Consider the following 13,981-nt stretch of genomic DNA (forward strand, 5'->3'; position numbering starts at 1 on the left):
AAAACATAGTTGGAGGTCTCTTACTTCCATATTTCAATACTTACTATAAAGCCATGGTAACCAAAATAGTGTGGTGCTGGCATAATGATAGGCCTATAGACCAGTGGAATAGAAGTGAAATGTACCTGCACATTCATGGCCAACTGATTTTTGAAAAGGGTGCCATGTACATTAAATGGGAAAAAATGGTCTTCTCAACAAATGGTTTTGGGAATACTGGCTGTCCACATGCAAAAGAATGAAATTGGACTCCTACCTCATATCACATACAAAAATTAACTCAAAATAGTTGAAGGAACTACATATATGAGCTAAAACCATAAAACTCTTAGAAGAAAACATGGGGGAAAACTTTCATGATATTGAATTTGGCAATGATTTCTTAGATATGACACCAAAGGCCTAAGCAACAAAGAAAAAATAGGTAAGTTGGACTTTGTCATAATGAAAAATAATTTAAAACTTTTGTACTAAAAGAACATTATCAAGAAAATGAAAAGACAATCTACAGAGTGGGAGAAGACAATTGCTAACCATATATCCGATAAGTATTTAATGTCCAAAATATATAAAGAAATGCTATAACTCAACAACAAAAAGACAACAAAACAAAAGAACATTAAAAGTGGGCAAAGGATTTGAATAGACATTTCTTCAAATAAGATACACAGATGGCTCATGCAGTGATGCTCATCATGGAAATACAAACCAGAGCTACAATGAGATACCACTTCACACCCACTAAAACCAAAACAACAAGGGTTGGTGAGGACACAGAGAAATTGGAACCCTTGTATATTGTTGATGGGATTGTAAAATGGTGCAGCTACTGTGGAAAACAGTTTGACAGTTTCTCACGACGTTGAATGTGGAGTTACCATTCTGTTACCATGAATCAGTAATTCCACTTCTGGATATACACTGAAAAAATTTAAAGCAGGGACTCGAACACATATTTTTACCCTGATATTTATAACAGTATTATTCACAACAGCTAATTATCCACATGTCCATCAACAGATGAATGGATAAACAAAATGTGGGCTATACATGCAATGGAATACTATTTAGCCATAAAAAGGAATAAAGTTCTGATACATGCTGATGCTGCAACATGAAACTTGAAGACAACATGTTGCATGAAATAAGCCAGATACATGAAAAGACAAATAATGTATGATCTCATTTATATTAAAATCTAGAATAAACAAATTCATGGAAACAGAAAGATTACAGTTGTATTAGTCTGCCAAATGGGTGCCCATGCAACATACTAGCAATCTGTTGGCTTTTTTTATTTTAAGATTTATTTATTTATTTATTTCTCTCCCCTTACCTCCCCCCCCCACCCCGGTTGTCTGTTCTTCTGTGTTTATTTGCTGCGTCTTCTTTGTCTGCTCTGTTGTCATCAGCGGCATGTGAATCTGTGTTTCTTTTTCATTGTGTCATCTTGTGTCAGCCCTCTGTGTGTGTGGCACCATTCCTGGGCAGGGTGCACTTTCTTTCACACTGGGCAGCTCTCCTTATGGGGCATACTCCTTGCGCATGGGGCACCCCTATGCAGGGGAAACCCCTGCGTGGCAGGGCACTCCTTGCGTGCATCAGCACTGCACATGGGCCAGCTCCACATGGGACAGGAGGCCCGGGGTTTGAACCACGAACCTCCCATGTGGTAGACAGACGCCCTAACCACTGGGCCAAGTCTGCCGCCTGTTGGCTTTTATAAAGAATATTTATTTGGGGTAAACGCTTACAGTTACAAGGCCCTAAAGAGTTCAATTCAAGGTTGCTTTTGCACCAAAGTCAATAGCCACATGTTGAAGCAAGATGGTCGCCGATCTCTGGCTGGTCTCTCCTTTCCCTCTCTCTGGGCTGCTTCTTTCTCTTGAGGTTCCATGGGCCCAGCCTCTTGAGGCTTTCTGCTTGAGTGAGATCCTCTCTCTTCTGGCATAGGACTTGTTTCTTTCCAGGCCTCCTCTGTCAGTCTTGGCTCTCTTCCCAATCTCAGCTGGAAGCCATCAGGCAAAATGGTTCTGCTCTCCCAGGGGCTTTAGCTGTTTAAGCCTTCTCCTTTCTGTCACATGCAGGATCAAAAAAATGACAGAGCTCCCTCTTCCTGTGGGCCTTCTTGTGTCTGTCTGTCCATCAGAGTGTCCATTTATATCACACCCACCAGCGGGGCAGGGAAACCTGAGTCATATCCTTTGATATAGTCAAATCAAAATCATGCCCTAATCTTTTTTTTTTTTCTTTTTTAAGGTACCGGGAATTGAAACCTGGACCTTGTATGTGGGAAGTTGGTGCTCAACCACTGAGCCACATCAGGTCCCCTGAGTTGGTTTTTTCATTTGTTTGCTTGTTGTTTGCTTTTTTTTGTTTTTAGGAGGCACTGAGAAATGAACCCAAGACCTCCCATGTGGGAAGCAGGCACTCAGCTGCTAGACCCACATCTGCTTCCCAATGCCCTAATCTTAACAGGTAATCTAATCAAAGGCCCCTCAGCTGAATTTAATGCAATCAAGAGGTTTTGAATCCAGAGGAACAGATAAGTTTACAAACATAATCTTTTTCTTTTTGGGATTCATAAATAATCTCAAACTGCCAGAATAGGTTACCAGGGGGTAGGGGAAGGGAATAGAGAGTTATTGCTTAGGGGGTTGCCTTAGTTTGCTTGAAATGCTATCACAAATACCACAAACTGGTAACAGCAGGAATTCATTGTTTCACGGCTTTGAAGTCTAGGCGGCTTGCTCCTTCCCGAGGTCAGTAGCGCCTGGTGCTGGCTTGCTGCAATCCTGACATCTCTGCCTCAGATCACAGGGCCACGTCCTCCCTTTTTTTAGCTCCTGTGACTTCTGAGTAATTGTTATAAGGCTTCCAGTAATCCAGATTGTTAGTTGGAATACACCTTAATTGAAAATAACATTTTCAAGGTCCTGTTTACAGTGGCGAGCCACTCACACCCAAAGGAATGCTGATTAAGATTAAGAACTTGTTATTTCTGGGGTACATAACAATCTACCATATGGGTGCAGCTATTCTGTTTGAATTGATGATAAAGTTTTAGCAATGGACGTTGGTGATGCTAACACAATATTGTGAAGGTAATTAATATGTCAGAATTGAACATTTGAAAGAGATTAAAAGGGGGAGTTTTGAGTTATATAAATGTTACTACACTAAAAAGGTTTTATAGAAAAAAGCCTGATGGTTGGAGGGAGCCAAAAGATTGCACGAAGCTGCCAATGACAAGCAGCTGAGAGAAAAACAAATACAGGCTTAGATGCCACAGTGTTTGGGTCATTAGCAGTCATGATTAGTTGCCCTCTGAGGCTATCAGACAAAGTGGAGAGTTGTGTTTCACACTGGGTTCTATAGGACAGATAAATGAGAAGGTATTCAGAGAAAGATGCACGAAGTGTGCAGGTGTCTGAGCAACAGACCAAATGTGGATGATTGAAAAGATAAAGGATAAATGAGGCAGCAGAATAGATTCATTGTTTTGTCTTAGAAGAATTAAGGCCAAAATGTTTAAGTTGATTCAATATAGGAAAATGTTCTATCCTAACAATTAGTTATCCAACAATGGACTTGTGTATCATGTGACCTAGAGAACTTACATAACTGAACTTTGTAAGTGCAAGCTGAATGACTATCTGCTATTTGGCCACATTGTATGGCATTGAGTAGGTGCCTAATAAATATTAGTTGACTGTTAAATGATCAGTGCCCTTTGAAAAGAATATTCTGTTTTCAAATTATCTTGCAGACTTCCATCCTAAACAGAGTTAAATAGATTCTTCTACTGATGGACTTCACAGAGGATTTAACATATTACATTTAATGCAGTAATCTATATTAAACTCTAAGAGGTGACATATAAAGGTAATAGAAGTTATCTGGGTATACAACAACATTTGGCAGAATACTGATAGGACCATTGTTCCTTGGAATATGACCTTGGGAAGCACTGGTCTAAATTAGCTCTATATTTTCTTCCAATTCTTAATTTCATTTTTAGTTTTCAAAAGGACATGTACAAATTGCTCATAGGTTTCTGTGAAACTTTGTAGTCTAGCCACATTTTTCCTGGATGCTGTGGCAATAGACATGTATTTACCAGTTTAGTGAAAAATTTTCTACTCTTTCTCAGCTTCATAATTTTTCTTTGGTATACACTCATGTTTGAGATCTAGTTCACTTCTTGTGTCATAGTGCTTACAATTTTTTTGCATCCTTTTATAACACGAAGTAATTATCATTTTGGAACCTTTCCACGACTCCTTGTAAGAAGGAAAATTCCATCTCAGGACATTTAAAAACATGTATCTAAATGTATGCAAATTATTCTCTCACATTATTATAGTTTTGTGGTTGAAAGAAGTGGTCTTTATCCTTAGATGAAATGGACAGAGACAAATTTTGTGTATTGCTCTTCTCAAAGTGAAGGAGTCAGTGGGTTCTTGGGCAAACACCATAAAAATATTCTGTATTAACTAAGTGAGCAAAAAAGCACATTTCTTGAACAGTATTTTCAAAGTGTAACCTCATGTTTTAACAACCACAGATGATTTAAGTTCCTGGCTTTCTTGTCTGTTGGTTAGCTTTCAATGCTTGAATTCAGAGAAATGAGAGGTGGAAAAAAACCCAGGTCACCCGGTTCATCTGTTTAAAGACTTAAAAGATGAACAGATGAATCTCATAATACTGTCCTGGCATCATTATACTTGGGAAAGGTAAGAGACTTACATTTTCAAATTAGAAAAGTTGGTGCAAATGTCAATCCTAGGATGAATTTAGAGGCCACCAGGAGAGTTTCCCATACCCATCTCTTCTTTCCCATTTCTCAGAATATATAAAGTCATAGACTGAACAATGAAGCCATGACACATTCTAGATTTTTCACACTGAACTGTGAGGGGAAAGGGATATAAGAGAGAGGCAATACCATGACTGAAAATAGCTTATGTTGGGGAGAGGGGCTGGGCTTTTATACCCCTGCATTGACAGGTAATAGGATGTGGGCTGCTCCTGGAAAGGGATGTGATTTGGGGAACGGTGGCTCCCTTCAGCTAAGGGCAATGCCAGTAGAGACTCAGCTGAAACCATAGCTGGCAACAGTCCTAGCATCAGAGGGAATGAATGCCTTCATTCTGAAGAAGGGATCTGGGCAACACACCACAACATCCACTACTGTCCACACTTAACACCTTACATCCACTTGTTCCATACAAATGCTCTGGAAACAGCTTCTCTGGGATCCTGATTTGGTCTCTTCTATGTGGGAAAATGAAAAAAGAGAATTTCTGCTACATCTTCATGGATGCTGTGGCTATTCTATGGAAATCTATTTCCCAATTAGGTACAAATACATGAGCCATTTGTACAAATCACTATAAAAAGCTTAGTTTAAAACATGAGCTTTTATGAGGTTAGTACAAGTGGATTCTCAAGAGAATGGAATCGCCTGCCCTCAGAACAATTAACTTCTAAGTTCTCAAATTCCTCAACTGTACAATGAAGGGGTTGAACAAGATTATTGCCCAAATCCTTTCCAGCTTAAAACTATCATTCTAGTGTTGTGCAATGGATAAAACAATAAGTCTGTAGCTAGACCGTTCTGGTCCCACTATTTACCATCTGAATGACTGTCATGCATTTGGTTTCCTGGGAAACAGATTCTAAGACTCAGAGATTTGTGTGCAGGAGGACTATTGGGGAGTGGTCATGGGAACAATGTATGTAAGCTATGAGGAGAGTAGGACTAGGCAGAGAGAATTTGAACTGTGGTGGATGCAGTTGCACTAAATTCCTCAGCCAATTCTTCATGAACTCCAAGGCTGCAGTGACCACCCAGAGTAATCCTCCTTGAGATAATGGACTTTTAGCCAACATGGAGTATCAGGATTGGGATTTACCTTCTCTTAACAACAAAACCCAAACAAACAAAATTCATGGAAACAATGGTTTTTGAGACACTGGATGTAGCAGTTTGATATTATTTATGAATTCCAAAAAAGAGATATTATATTTGTAAACTGGTCTGTTCCTCTGGGTGTGGTACCCTTTGACTGTATTAAATTCAAAGGCTTTTGCATTTACTTGATTAAATCAATGTTGGCACTCTGATTCAGCCATGTCATTAGGGCATGCAAGGTTGAGGCCTTGCCCCCATGATGGGCTATATAAATTCAGTCAAAGAGAACACAGAAGTAGATTCACAGAGAAGAACACAAAGGAAGAGAGACAGTGCCATAAACAGAGAAGAGAGATGAGCCATCCACCTGATAGTCTGCAGCGCTGAGAAAGCCCTGGGAAGAGAGACAAGCCCTCTAGCCTACAGGTGAGATCGGAAGGAGCTGGGACCACACAACTTTAAGAGGAAGGAGGAAGACTGAACCCTCACAGACATTGCCCGTCATCTTGCTCAACATGTGACAAATGACTCTGGATGAGGAAGTAACCTGGAGTTTTTCTCTTTAAGGTCTTGTAACTGTAAGCTTTTACCCCAAATAAGTACCCTTTATAAAAGCCAACAGATTTCTGGTACTTTGCATCAGCACCCCTTTGGCTGACTAATACATTGGACAACACACAATGAAAGATAGTGATCCTTACAAGGTGGAAAACAAAGTGAGCCCTGTAGTTGCCTTAGTTTATTGCTTTAAGGAATTTCCAGGCTGTGGTTAAGGGAGGAGGAAATTAAGTGGAGTCCAGTGAGCTCTCTGAATTGAGGAGATTGAACTGAGGGTTCAAGGAGAACAAGGTGGCTGTAGTTCAAATGGCAAAATACCAGAGAGGGGAGAGCTGCACAGGAGAGAACTCCAGATATCTGTGGAGGGCAATCCTCACATGTGTAGCAAAGAAGTGATTGGCACATGCACATAGGGAAAGAGCTATCCAAGAGGAATAGAGAAAACAGTGGCTAGCACTAACTCAGAGCTAGAACTTTTGCCTGTTCTTACCACCCAGACTAGAAAAAGCCTTAATTAAGAGGGTGTTGGGTGGTGTCTTAGTTTACTACAAGGCTGCCAATGCAAAGTACCAGAAATGGTACAGCAATCCTCTTTCTCACATGGCATGATCAGAAAGGCTGCTTTCTCTGTGCCTCTCTCTGTTTATATTAGACCCAGCAAAAGGGCAGAGACCCAACCTCAGTCACACCTCACTGATATAGTCCAATCAGAAGTGACTTTATCAAGTGATCTAATCAAGGTCTCTTAACAGAATCTAATGCAATCAAAAGGTCTCACACATACAGGAATGGAGTATTTTAAAAAACATAATCTCTTTTTGGAATTCACCAGATTCAAATTGTTACAGGTGAAGTACTCAGAAAAGTTTTGCCTCAGTAGTGGGAAAATAATTAGCCCTGTGTTAAATACTGCTCTGGTCTTATCTTTAAAGCAAGACTTAAAAGGACCAAATTGTTTCCAAGTAATTTAACTGGTTTCCAGCAACAGCCATCTGATTTTAAAGTTCTTACATGGCACTTGGAGATTATGAATCCCAAAAGAGAGGTAATGCTTGTAAACTGGTCTGTTTCTCTGGGCATGATACTCTTTAATTGCATTAGATTCAGCAGAGATGTCTTTGATTAAATTATGTTAAGACTAAGGCTTTGAATCAACCACATCAGTAGGGTGTTTAAGTCCCTACCCCCTTGGTGGGCTATATAAATGGACACTCACTCAAGAAGACTCAGAGATACACAGAAGAAAGCACAGGGAGAGAGAGAGCTCCATAGACACAGAAGAGGAGGGAACTTGGTCATTTTGGACATGCCATGTGACAGAAAGGAAAAGGCTCAAATAGCTAAAGCCCGGGGGAGAGCTGAGTCATTCACCTGATAGTTTGCAGCTGAAGAGGCCAGATCCCTGAGCAGCTGAGAAGGCCCAGAAAGAAAGGAACCTCCAGCCTACAGCTGAGATTGGAAGAAGCTAGACCATGGAGCCTTAAGAGGAAGAGCAAGGCTGTACCCTCAGAGAGTTTAGCAACCATCTTGCTTCAACACGTAGCAACAGACTTTAGTGAGAAAATACCTCTTAACAGTGCTTTGAGTTGGACTCTTCAGGGTCTTATAACAGCAAGCTTTTACCCCAAATAAATAACCTTTACAACAGCCAACAGACTTCTGGTACTTTGTATCAGTACCCATTTTGGCTGAACTAATACACCTTATAGTTGGTATTTTACTCCCAAATCTCAAGTGCCTGATAAGTGCATCTGCCAGTGTAATCCCTTCCCTCACTATTTAATCCCATTCATCACCATTGAAGTTTTACCAGTTGCACAGCCACCACATGCCTTGGCTATCAGTGCTTCACCTGCCAACAGGGATGTGATTCTCATTGTAAGCAGGTTAGAGAGTGATCAAGCTCCAAAATGTCACTTTAGGGTTAGCCTCCCAGGGTCATTTCCAGTACCAATTGTCTTAGGTTGGTTCTCCTGGGGAACATAGTTTTTTTGACTCTGAGATTTTTATGTGGATTTTTATTGGCTAACACTCTCAGGAACAACACATGTGAGGGGTGAGGGTAGTAGGATTGGGCACAGAGGTAAATTGAGCTGTGATCTATTTTCAATAGAGGCCTTAATTGCCCCTGTAGTGAACTCTAGAGCTATAATTACTCTTTGATACTGTCCATTTGAGGCAGGTGGGCCAGGCTTTTATACCTGTGTACTGGTGGGTCATAGGGTATGAGCTGCTACTGGTTTAAATGAAGGTCATATTATTATGATGGATCTTACAGTTTCAGAATTGAGTGATCATTCACAGGCAGGACTAGACTAGTCAATCAGTCCCTTGATTAGCCAGTGGTCCTTGAACACCCTTTAATGAACAGAACACAGTACTCAGGCTCTAGAGAGAAAAGAAATTGGGGTTACAGTGCCTGCCCTCAAAGAACTTACCATAAAATATGTTAGACAGGAAATACACCCAAAACAACTTACATCAAAAACCTGAATTGAATAATATTGTACTTGGCTCTTTACATGAATGCTTGAGGGGTTGGATGATGGCTTGAATAGTACAATGGTTGGAGTGGATTTAATCATTTCATAAAGCACATGAGGTTTTAGCAGGTTTTTGAAGGAGTAAAAAGATATTCTATAAAAGGGATGAAGGCAGTGGGCTACCAGAAGGAATAGACATAAAAAGTGGGAATGGGGCAGTGGATGTAGTTCAAGTCGTTGAGAGCCTGCTTCCCACATATGAGGGACTGGGTTCGATCCCAGGTAACTCCCAAAAACAGAAACAAACAAGCAAACAAAAGAAAAAAACCAACCAGGGGAGCTGGTATAGCTCAGTGGTTGAGTGCTGGCTTCTTACATATGAGATCCCAGGTTTAATCCATGGCCCCAGTACCTCAAAAAACAACCAACCAACCAAAAGAAAACCAAAAAAAGTGGGAATGCCTAAGTAAGTTATAATTGTAGAAAGGAAGAAGGACTGAACTGGGATTGAGAGGTCCTGGGCTCTGTCTCTTGACCATGAAGCCAGGAGACTCTTTGAGCCTCTTTTTTTCCTGATCAAAACCAGGCCTAAGGCAGCCTGTCTAGCTCCCAAATCCCATGGTTGAATCATTTTTTTCTCTCTGGTGATTGTGAAGGTAAACAGATTTTCTTGGTCCACCTAAGTCAAATTGTGGCATCTTTTTTTTTTTTTAAAGATTTTATTTATTTATTTGTTTGTTTGTTTGTTAATTTATTTCTCTCCCCTTCTTCCCCTCCACCCCGGTTGTCTGTTCTCTGTGTCTATTTGCTGTGTCTTCTTTGTCTGCTTCTGTTGTTGTCAGCGGCATGGGAATCTGTGTTTCTCTTTTTTGTTGCATCATCTTTTGTCAGTTCTCTGTGTGTGCGGCACCATTCATGGGTAGGCTGCACTTTCTTTCGTGCTGGACGGCTCTCCTTACGGGGTGCACTCCTTGCACATGGGGCTCCCCTATGCGGTGGACACCCCTGTGTGGCACAGCACTCCTTGCATGCATCAGCACTGCGCATGGGCCAGCTCTACATGGGTCAAGGAGGCCCGGAGTTTGAACCGTGGACCTCCCATGTGGTAGTCGGACGCCCTATCCACTGGGCAAGTCCGTTTCCCAAACTGTGGTATCTTAGGAAGTGATAATATTCAGGTGAGGGTGAGGAGCTGGGATACAGAGTCTGGAATTCACAAGGAAGGAATTTATGGGCCATTTCAAGTTTGGTAGCAGGGAGATGATATGATTAATAATCTATGATGTTTAAATACTGGAAAACATGTAATAGGAAACAATCATCTTAGAAAGAGCCTAGGGGAGTTATGGTTGTGTCCTTTCTAGGTTTCATTCTTTCTGTGCAAATATGCTTCTAACCAACTTTACAGTTACAATAATTATAAATATACAATTAACCAAATCTCCTGCACTGGATTCAGATGGTTGTGATTTAAATACCTCAGCATTTTCCAGAAGGACTCAGGCTCACAAAATGAAAGTATACAACCAGAAGTTTATTATGCAATTATCACACCTCTCAACTCCCCTCTGCCCTCCACAACACTGTGATTTCACTACTTATCAAACCACCTGGGATCCGGGGGTGCAGCCCAAGAGAACGGGCAGGAAACAAGCAATGTGTGTGCTTCTAGATATTTCAGTGATGTGATCGCAAGGCAATACAAAACCAGGCGCCAGGCTCCGGCCTGAAGGAGACTGTGTCTAAGCTCATTTGCTCCCTCGGCGCTGTCTGAAATAGCGATTGTAGGCGGCGTTGTATCCATAGAGCATGGCGTAGTGCTCGCAGAGTTTGAAGTCATCACAGGCTTCTCGGTTGATCTCGTGGGCGGGCTTGGTGCGCTCTCGGATCCTGGAAAGTGGAAAGAGGGGTCAAAATCGAGAGGCACGGCGATAAAAGAAAAATAAGAAAATGGAAAAGTGAGAAAGAAGGAATAAGGACATTGCTTCAAATTAAGAATAAAGGAGGGAAGACAGAACAGGAGGGGTTTTTAAAAATTAAATGAAAATAGAAATTTTCTTTCTGCCTACCTGCTTTTCCCTCCTCCCGTCACAAATTAGTATTCTGAAAATTAGGTTGTGTTCTGTCTATTGTTTTTATATACTTTCATTTTAGGATATAATTAGAGACAATATTTATGAGGAAAAACCTGTTTCCCATTCTAATCAGATCTTAGATGCTATACCAAAAATTTTTTTAAAAAATCATCAAATTTCATTATTCACCTCTCTTGGGCTTTAGCTCTCCACCTCTGCTGGGGTGATATGAAGGTATTGGCATTTCTCCTGTTAATGAAAGGACCTTAAAACAGAAAATAAGGCAAGCAATTTTAGGGAAGCAGTCTGAAAATATTTCCACGAATATTCCCAGACACAAACATACTTGAAGGCTCATTTATTTATGCATTTCACATAACCCACTGATCTGCAACAATCAAAGGGGAAGATAAAGCAGAATTCATAAACTGCCTGATCAAAAGAAACCAATAACCCATGCATGTGTAAATCTTAAGGTTGTCATGTAGGTCACAACATTGTTTTTGCTTGTTTGTTTTGCCTTTGGGTAATCACTTTGTCTTTCTCAATTTTGGTATTCCTACTAGGTGTTCTTTTTGATGCCTTTGAGGAGAAAGTCTCTCTGTCCCAAGGATGTGTGAAGCATAACTTTAGATTGCCAGTACATGAACAGTTTAAAAATGATGAATAAGTTGAAAATGAGAGGGGCGTATTATTTCCTCTTTAACTCATTCTCTGTAAGTCCAGATATTTCATAGCATTTGACATGCACTGGTGCCTGTGGTCGCCCAGCTGACTCGGATCCACTTCTCTGCTTACCATTTGCCATTGTCCTTGTTTTCCATCTGTGTGGCTAATGTGGTGCCAACTTAAAATTTCCGAATGAGGTTGTATGGGCATTAAGTATGTTGTATAGAGTTCAAATGCCATGTTACACTGCTACTGAGCTTACAAAATAGTTTGTTTGGTGATTTTTATAGTCAGTGGATTTTAAAACTTAGTTTACCAATGAAACCTCTTCTGCATCCCTTTTATGTATCTTATCATTTTGTTGATTTAAGACTAGGGAGAGATTCTTTAAGGCATGACGTTTAAATAAAGAAATTGAGTATTTACTTACCAATTTCATAGGATTCCATGCTTTCATGAGATTCTGTATTAAAAAAAATCATTTTATCGTTTATCACAAAGAGTCAGAACAGGGAAGGAACTTTACATTCATAAAATGTAAAGAATATAGTTAGCAATGTAGTTATTGCACATTTCAGCAATTTGGGATTTACGAGTCATTTTTCTAGCTTCTTCCTTGCTGTGGACGTCTCTGTACTTTATCTGATATTTAACGAGTTAGGCATCACAGCTTGACTAAAATTTCCCAAGGCTGTGAAGTCTTCAGGATAGTGAACTAAGACAATTTAAGTCCTGCACAGACATATTTAGAGAGCCGCCTTTGATTTATTTGGGCTGAGAGTAGGGTCAAGGAAGGTACAAAAAGGTCTGGAAAACAGATTTCTCCCAGCAGGTCAGGCTTTACCAGTATAGGATTCTAAGAGGTTCTGAAAGGCTCTTAAGAACCTGTGTTAAACTGACAGCCACAGAAACCACTGGCCCCAGCTGAGCAACTCATACTGGGCACAGTACCAATTTAGAGAAAACTAAGACCATGTCAAGGCAAAAGTTCTCTTCTTTCTGCCAATCCCTGATGTCACCAGGTATATTTGGGAATATAAGGCTTATATCTGTAAGCAAGTGAATTTGCTTTAAAAAGTTTAAAAACAGGAGGAGGAAAGAAAATCCCCTGATATAGAAATTTCATGAATTATTTCACAAGTGAGGAGCATAATACATGTGGTTGTTAATACATAGGCTTAAAAAAAGCTAAGATATCAAGATAATTGAAGCGGAAGGCTGAATTATTAACTAATTCTACTTTAGATTTCCTTTTATAAACTTTGAACAGACATAGAGATATTTAACAACATAAAGAAACAAGGCAAAAGTTATCGTTTGACAATCATGAAATCTACTTTTTCTCTGAAATTCTTTAAATACAGATTTCATTTAAAAATGAACTCATGCAATACATGAAGAAAGTTCATGAGGTTGTCCTGTCCCTAGAGAGGATTACATGAAACTTATGATAAAAATTGATTTTCTTAAAGGTGAATGATTCAACCAATGCCTTTCACTAATTGATACCAAAATTTAAATAAACACCCTTAAAAATAAGAGTACAGGGGCCGGGCATTTGGATATCTTCTTTCTGAAATATTTACGTTTCCATTCACCCAGAGTGACTTACCCCTGAAAGGACTTGCCCTTTTAATTGTATACCAAAGTCTGGATATTGAGGATGTAAAAAAGCCCTGATGGAGCAAATCTCTTGAGGGAAACTGGGAGATGTTAGATTAATGGGACCTTAAGTTTATGAAAGAGAAAGGGGGGAAAAGGGGGAGGAGGGGGAGGATAAACGAAAGTAAATTGAAGTCAGAAGCAGGAAAGAAAAGGCAGAGACACGGAAAGGAGAAAGATTTCTCACCGTAACACAAAATTGCCACGGCCAAGGCTGCCAGGACGGCGAGGACGAGCAGGCTCCTCATGTTCTCCGCGGCCCTGGGGCTTGTGCAGCAGCAGAGAGAGGCCTCCTCCAGGAGCTTTAGGGAAGGCTGATGGGCTGTGCGTTTTTATAACCACTCGAGCAGCTGGAAGGGGAGGGGCCCGTGGGAGGGGGCCGGAGACGGTGGGACTGGTTGGCACCGAGCAAGCCCTGGGACTTTACCCAAATAGTCCTTCCTCCCAGATATTATGTACTCTGGGTGGGCGGTTTTCCCGCACTCCTGGACCCGATGCGCGCCGCGGCAGGATGCTGCCCTGGGGCAGGAGTGGTGGTTTCCCGATGTTTGAGGCTAGACCCGGGCCAGAGCCCACAGAGAGGGGAGCTGCCCGGAACACGCGTTTGCCTTTCTCAT

The 13,981-nt window shown here is 40.8% G+C and overlaps 1 protein-coding gene across 1 annotated transcript; it reads right to left on the reverse strand.

Annotated features, from left to right (window-relative positions):
* Nucleotides 1-10,471: 10,471 nt before the first annotated feature.
* On the reverse strand, nt 10,472-13,695 carry MGP (matrix Gla protein). The gene is made up of 4 exons (XM_004460314.4): nt 13,552-13,695; nt 12,133-12,165; nt 11,223-11,298; nt 10,472-10,848 (listed from the first exon to the last, which is right to left on the reverse strand). The coding sequence occupies exons 1-4, from the start codon at nt 13,610-13,612 to the stop codon at nt 10,707-10,709; spliced, it is 312 nt and encodes a 103-aa protein (XP_004460371.2). The 5' UTR covers nt 13,613-13,695; the 3' UTR covers nt 10,472-10,706.
* Nucleotides 13,696-13,981: the final 286 nt, after the last annotated feature.

Source organism: Dasypus novemcinctus, chromosome 20 (genome assembly GCF_030445035.2).
Source record: "Dasypus novemcinctus isolate mDasNov1 chromosome 20, mDasNov1.1.hap2, whole genome shotgun sequence".
In the NCBI taxonomy this organism is placed as follows: Eukaryota; Metazoa; Chordata; class Mammalia; order Cingulata; family Dasypodidae; genus Dasypus; species Dasypus novemcinctus.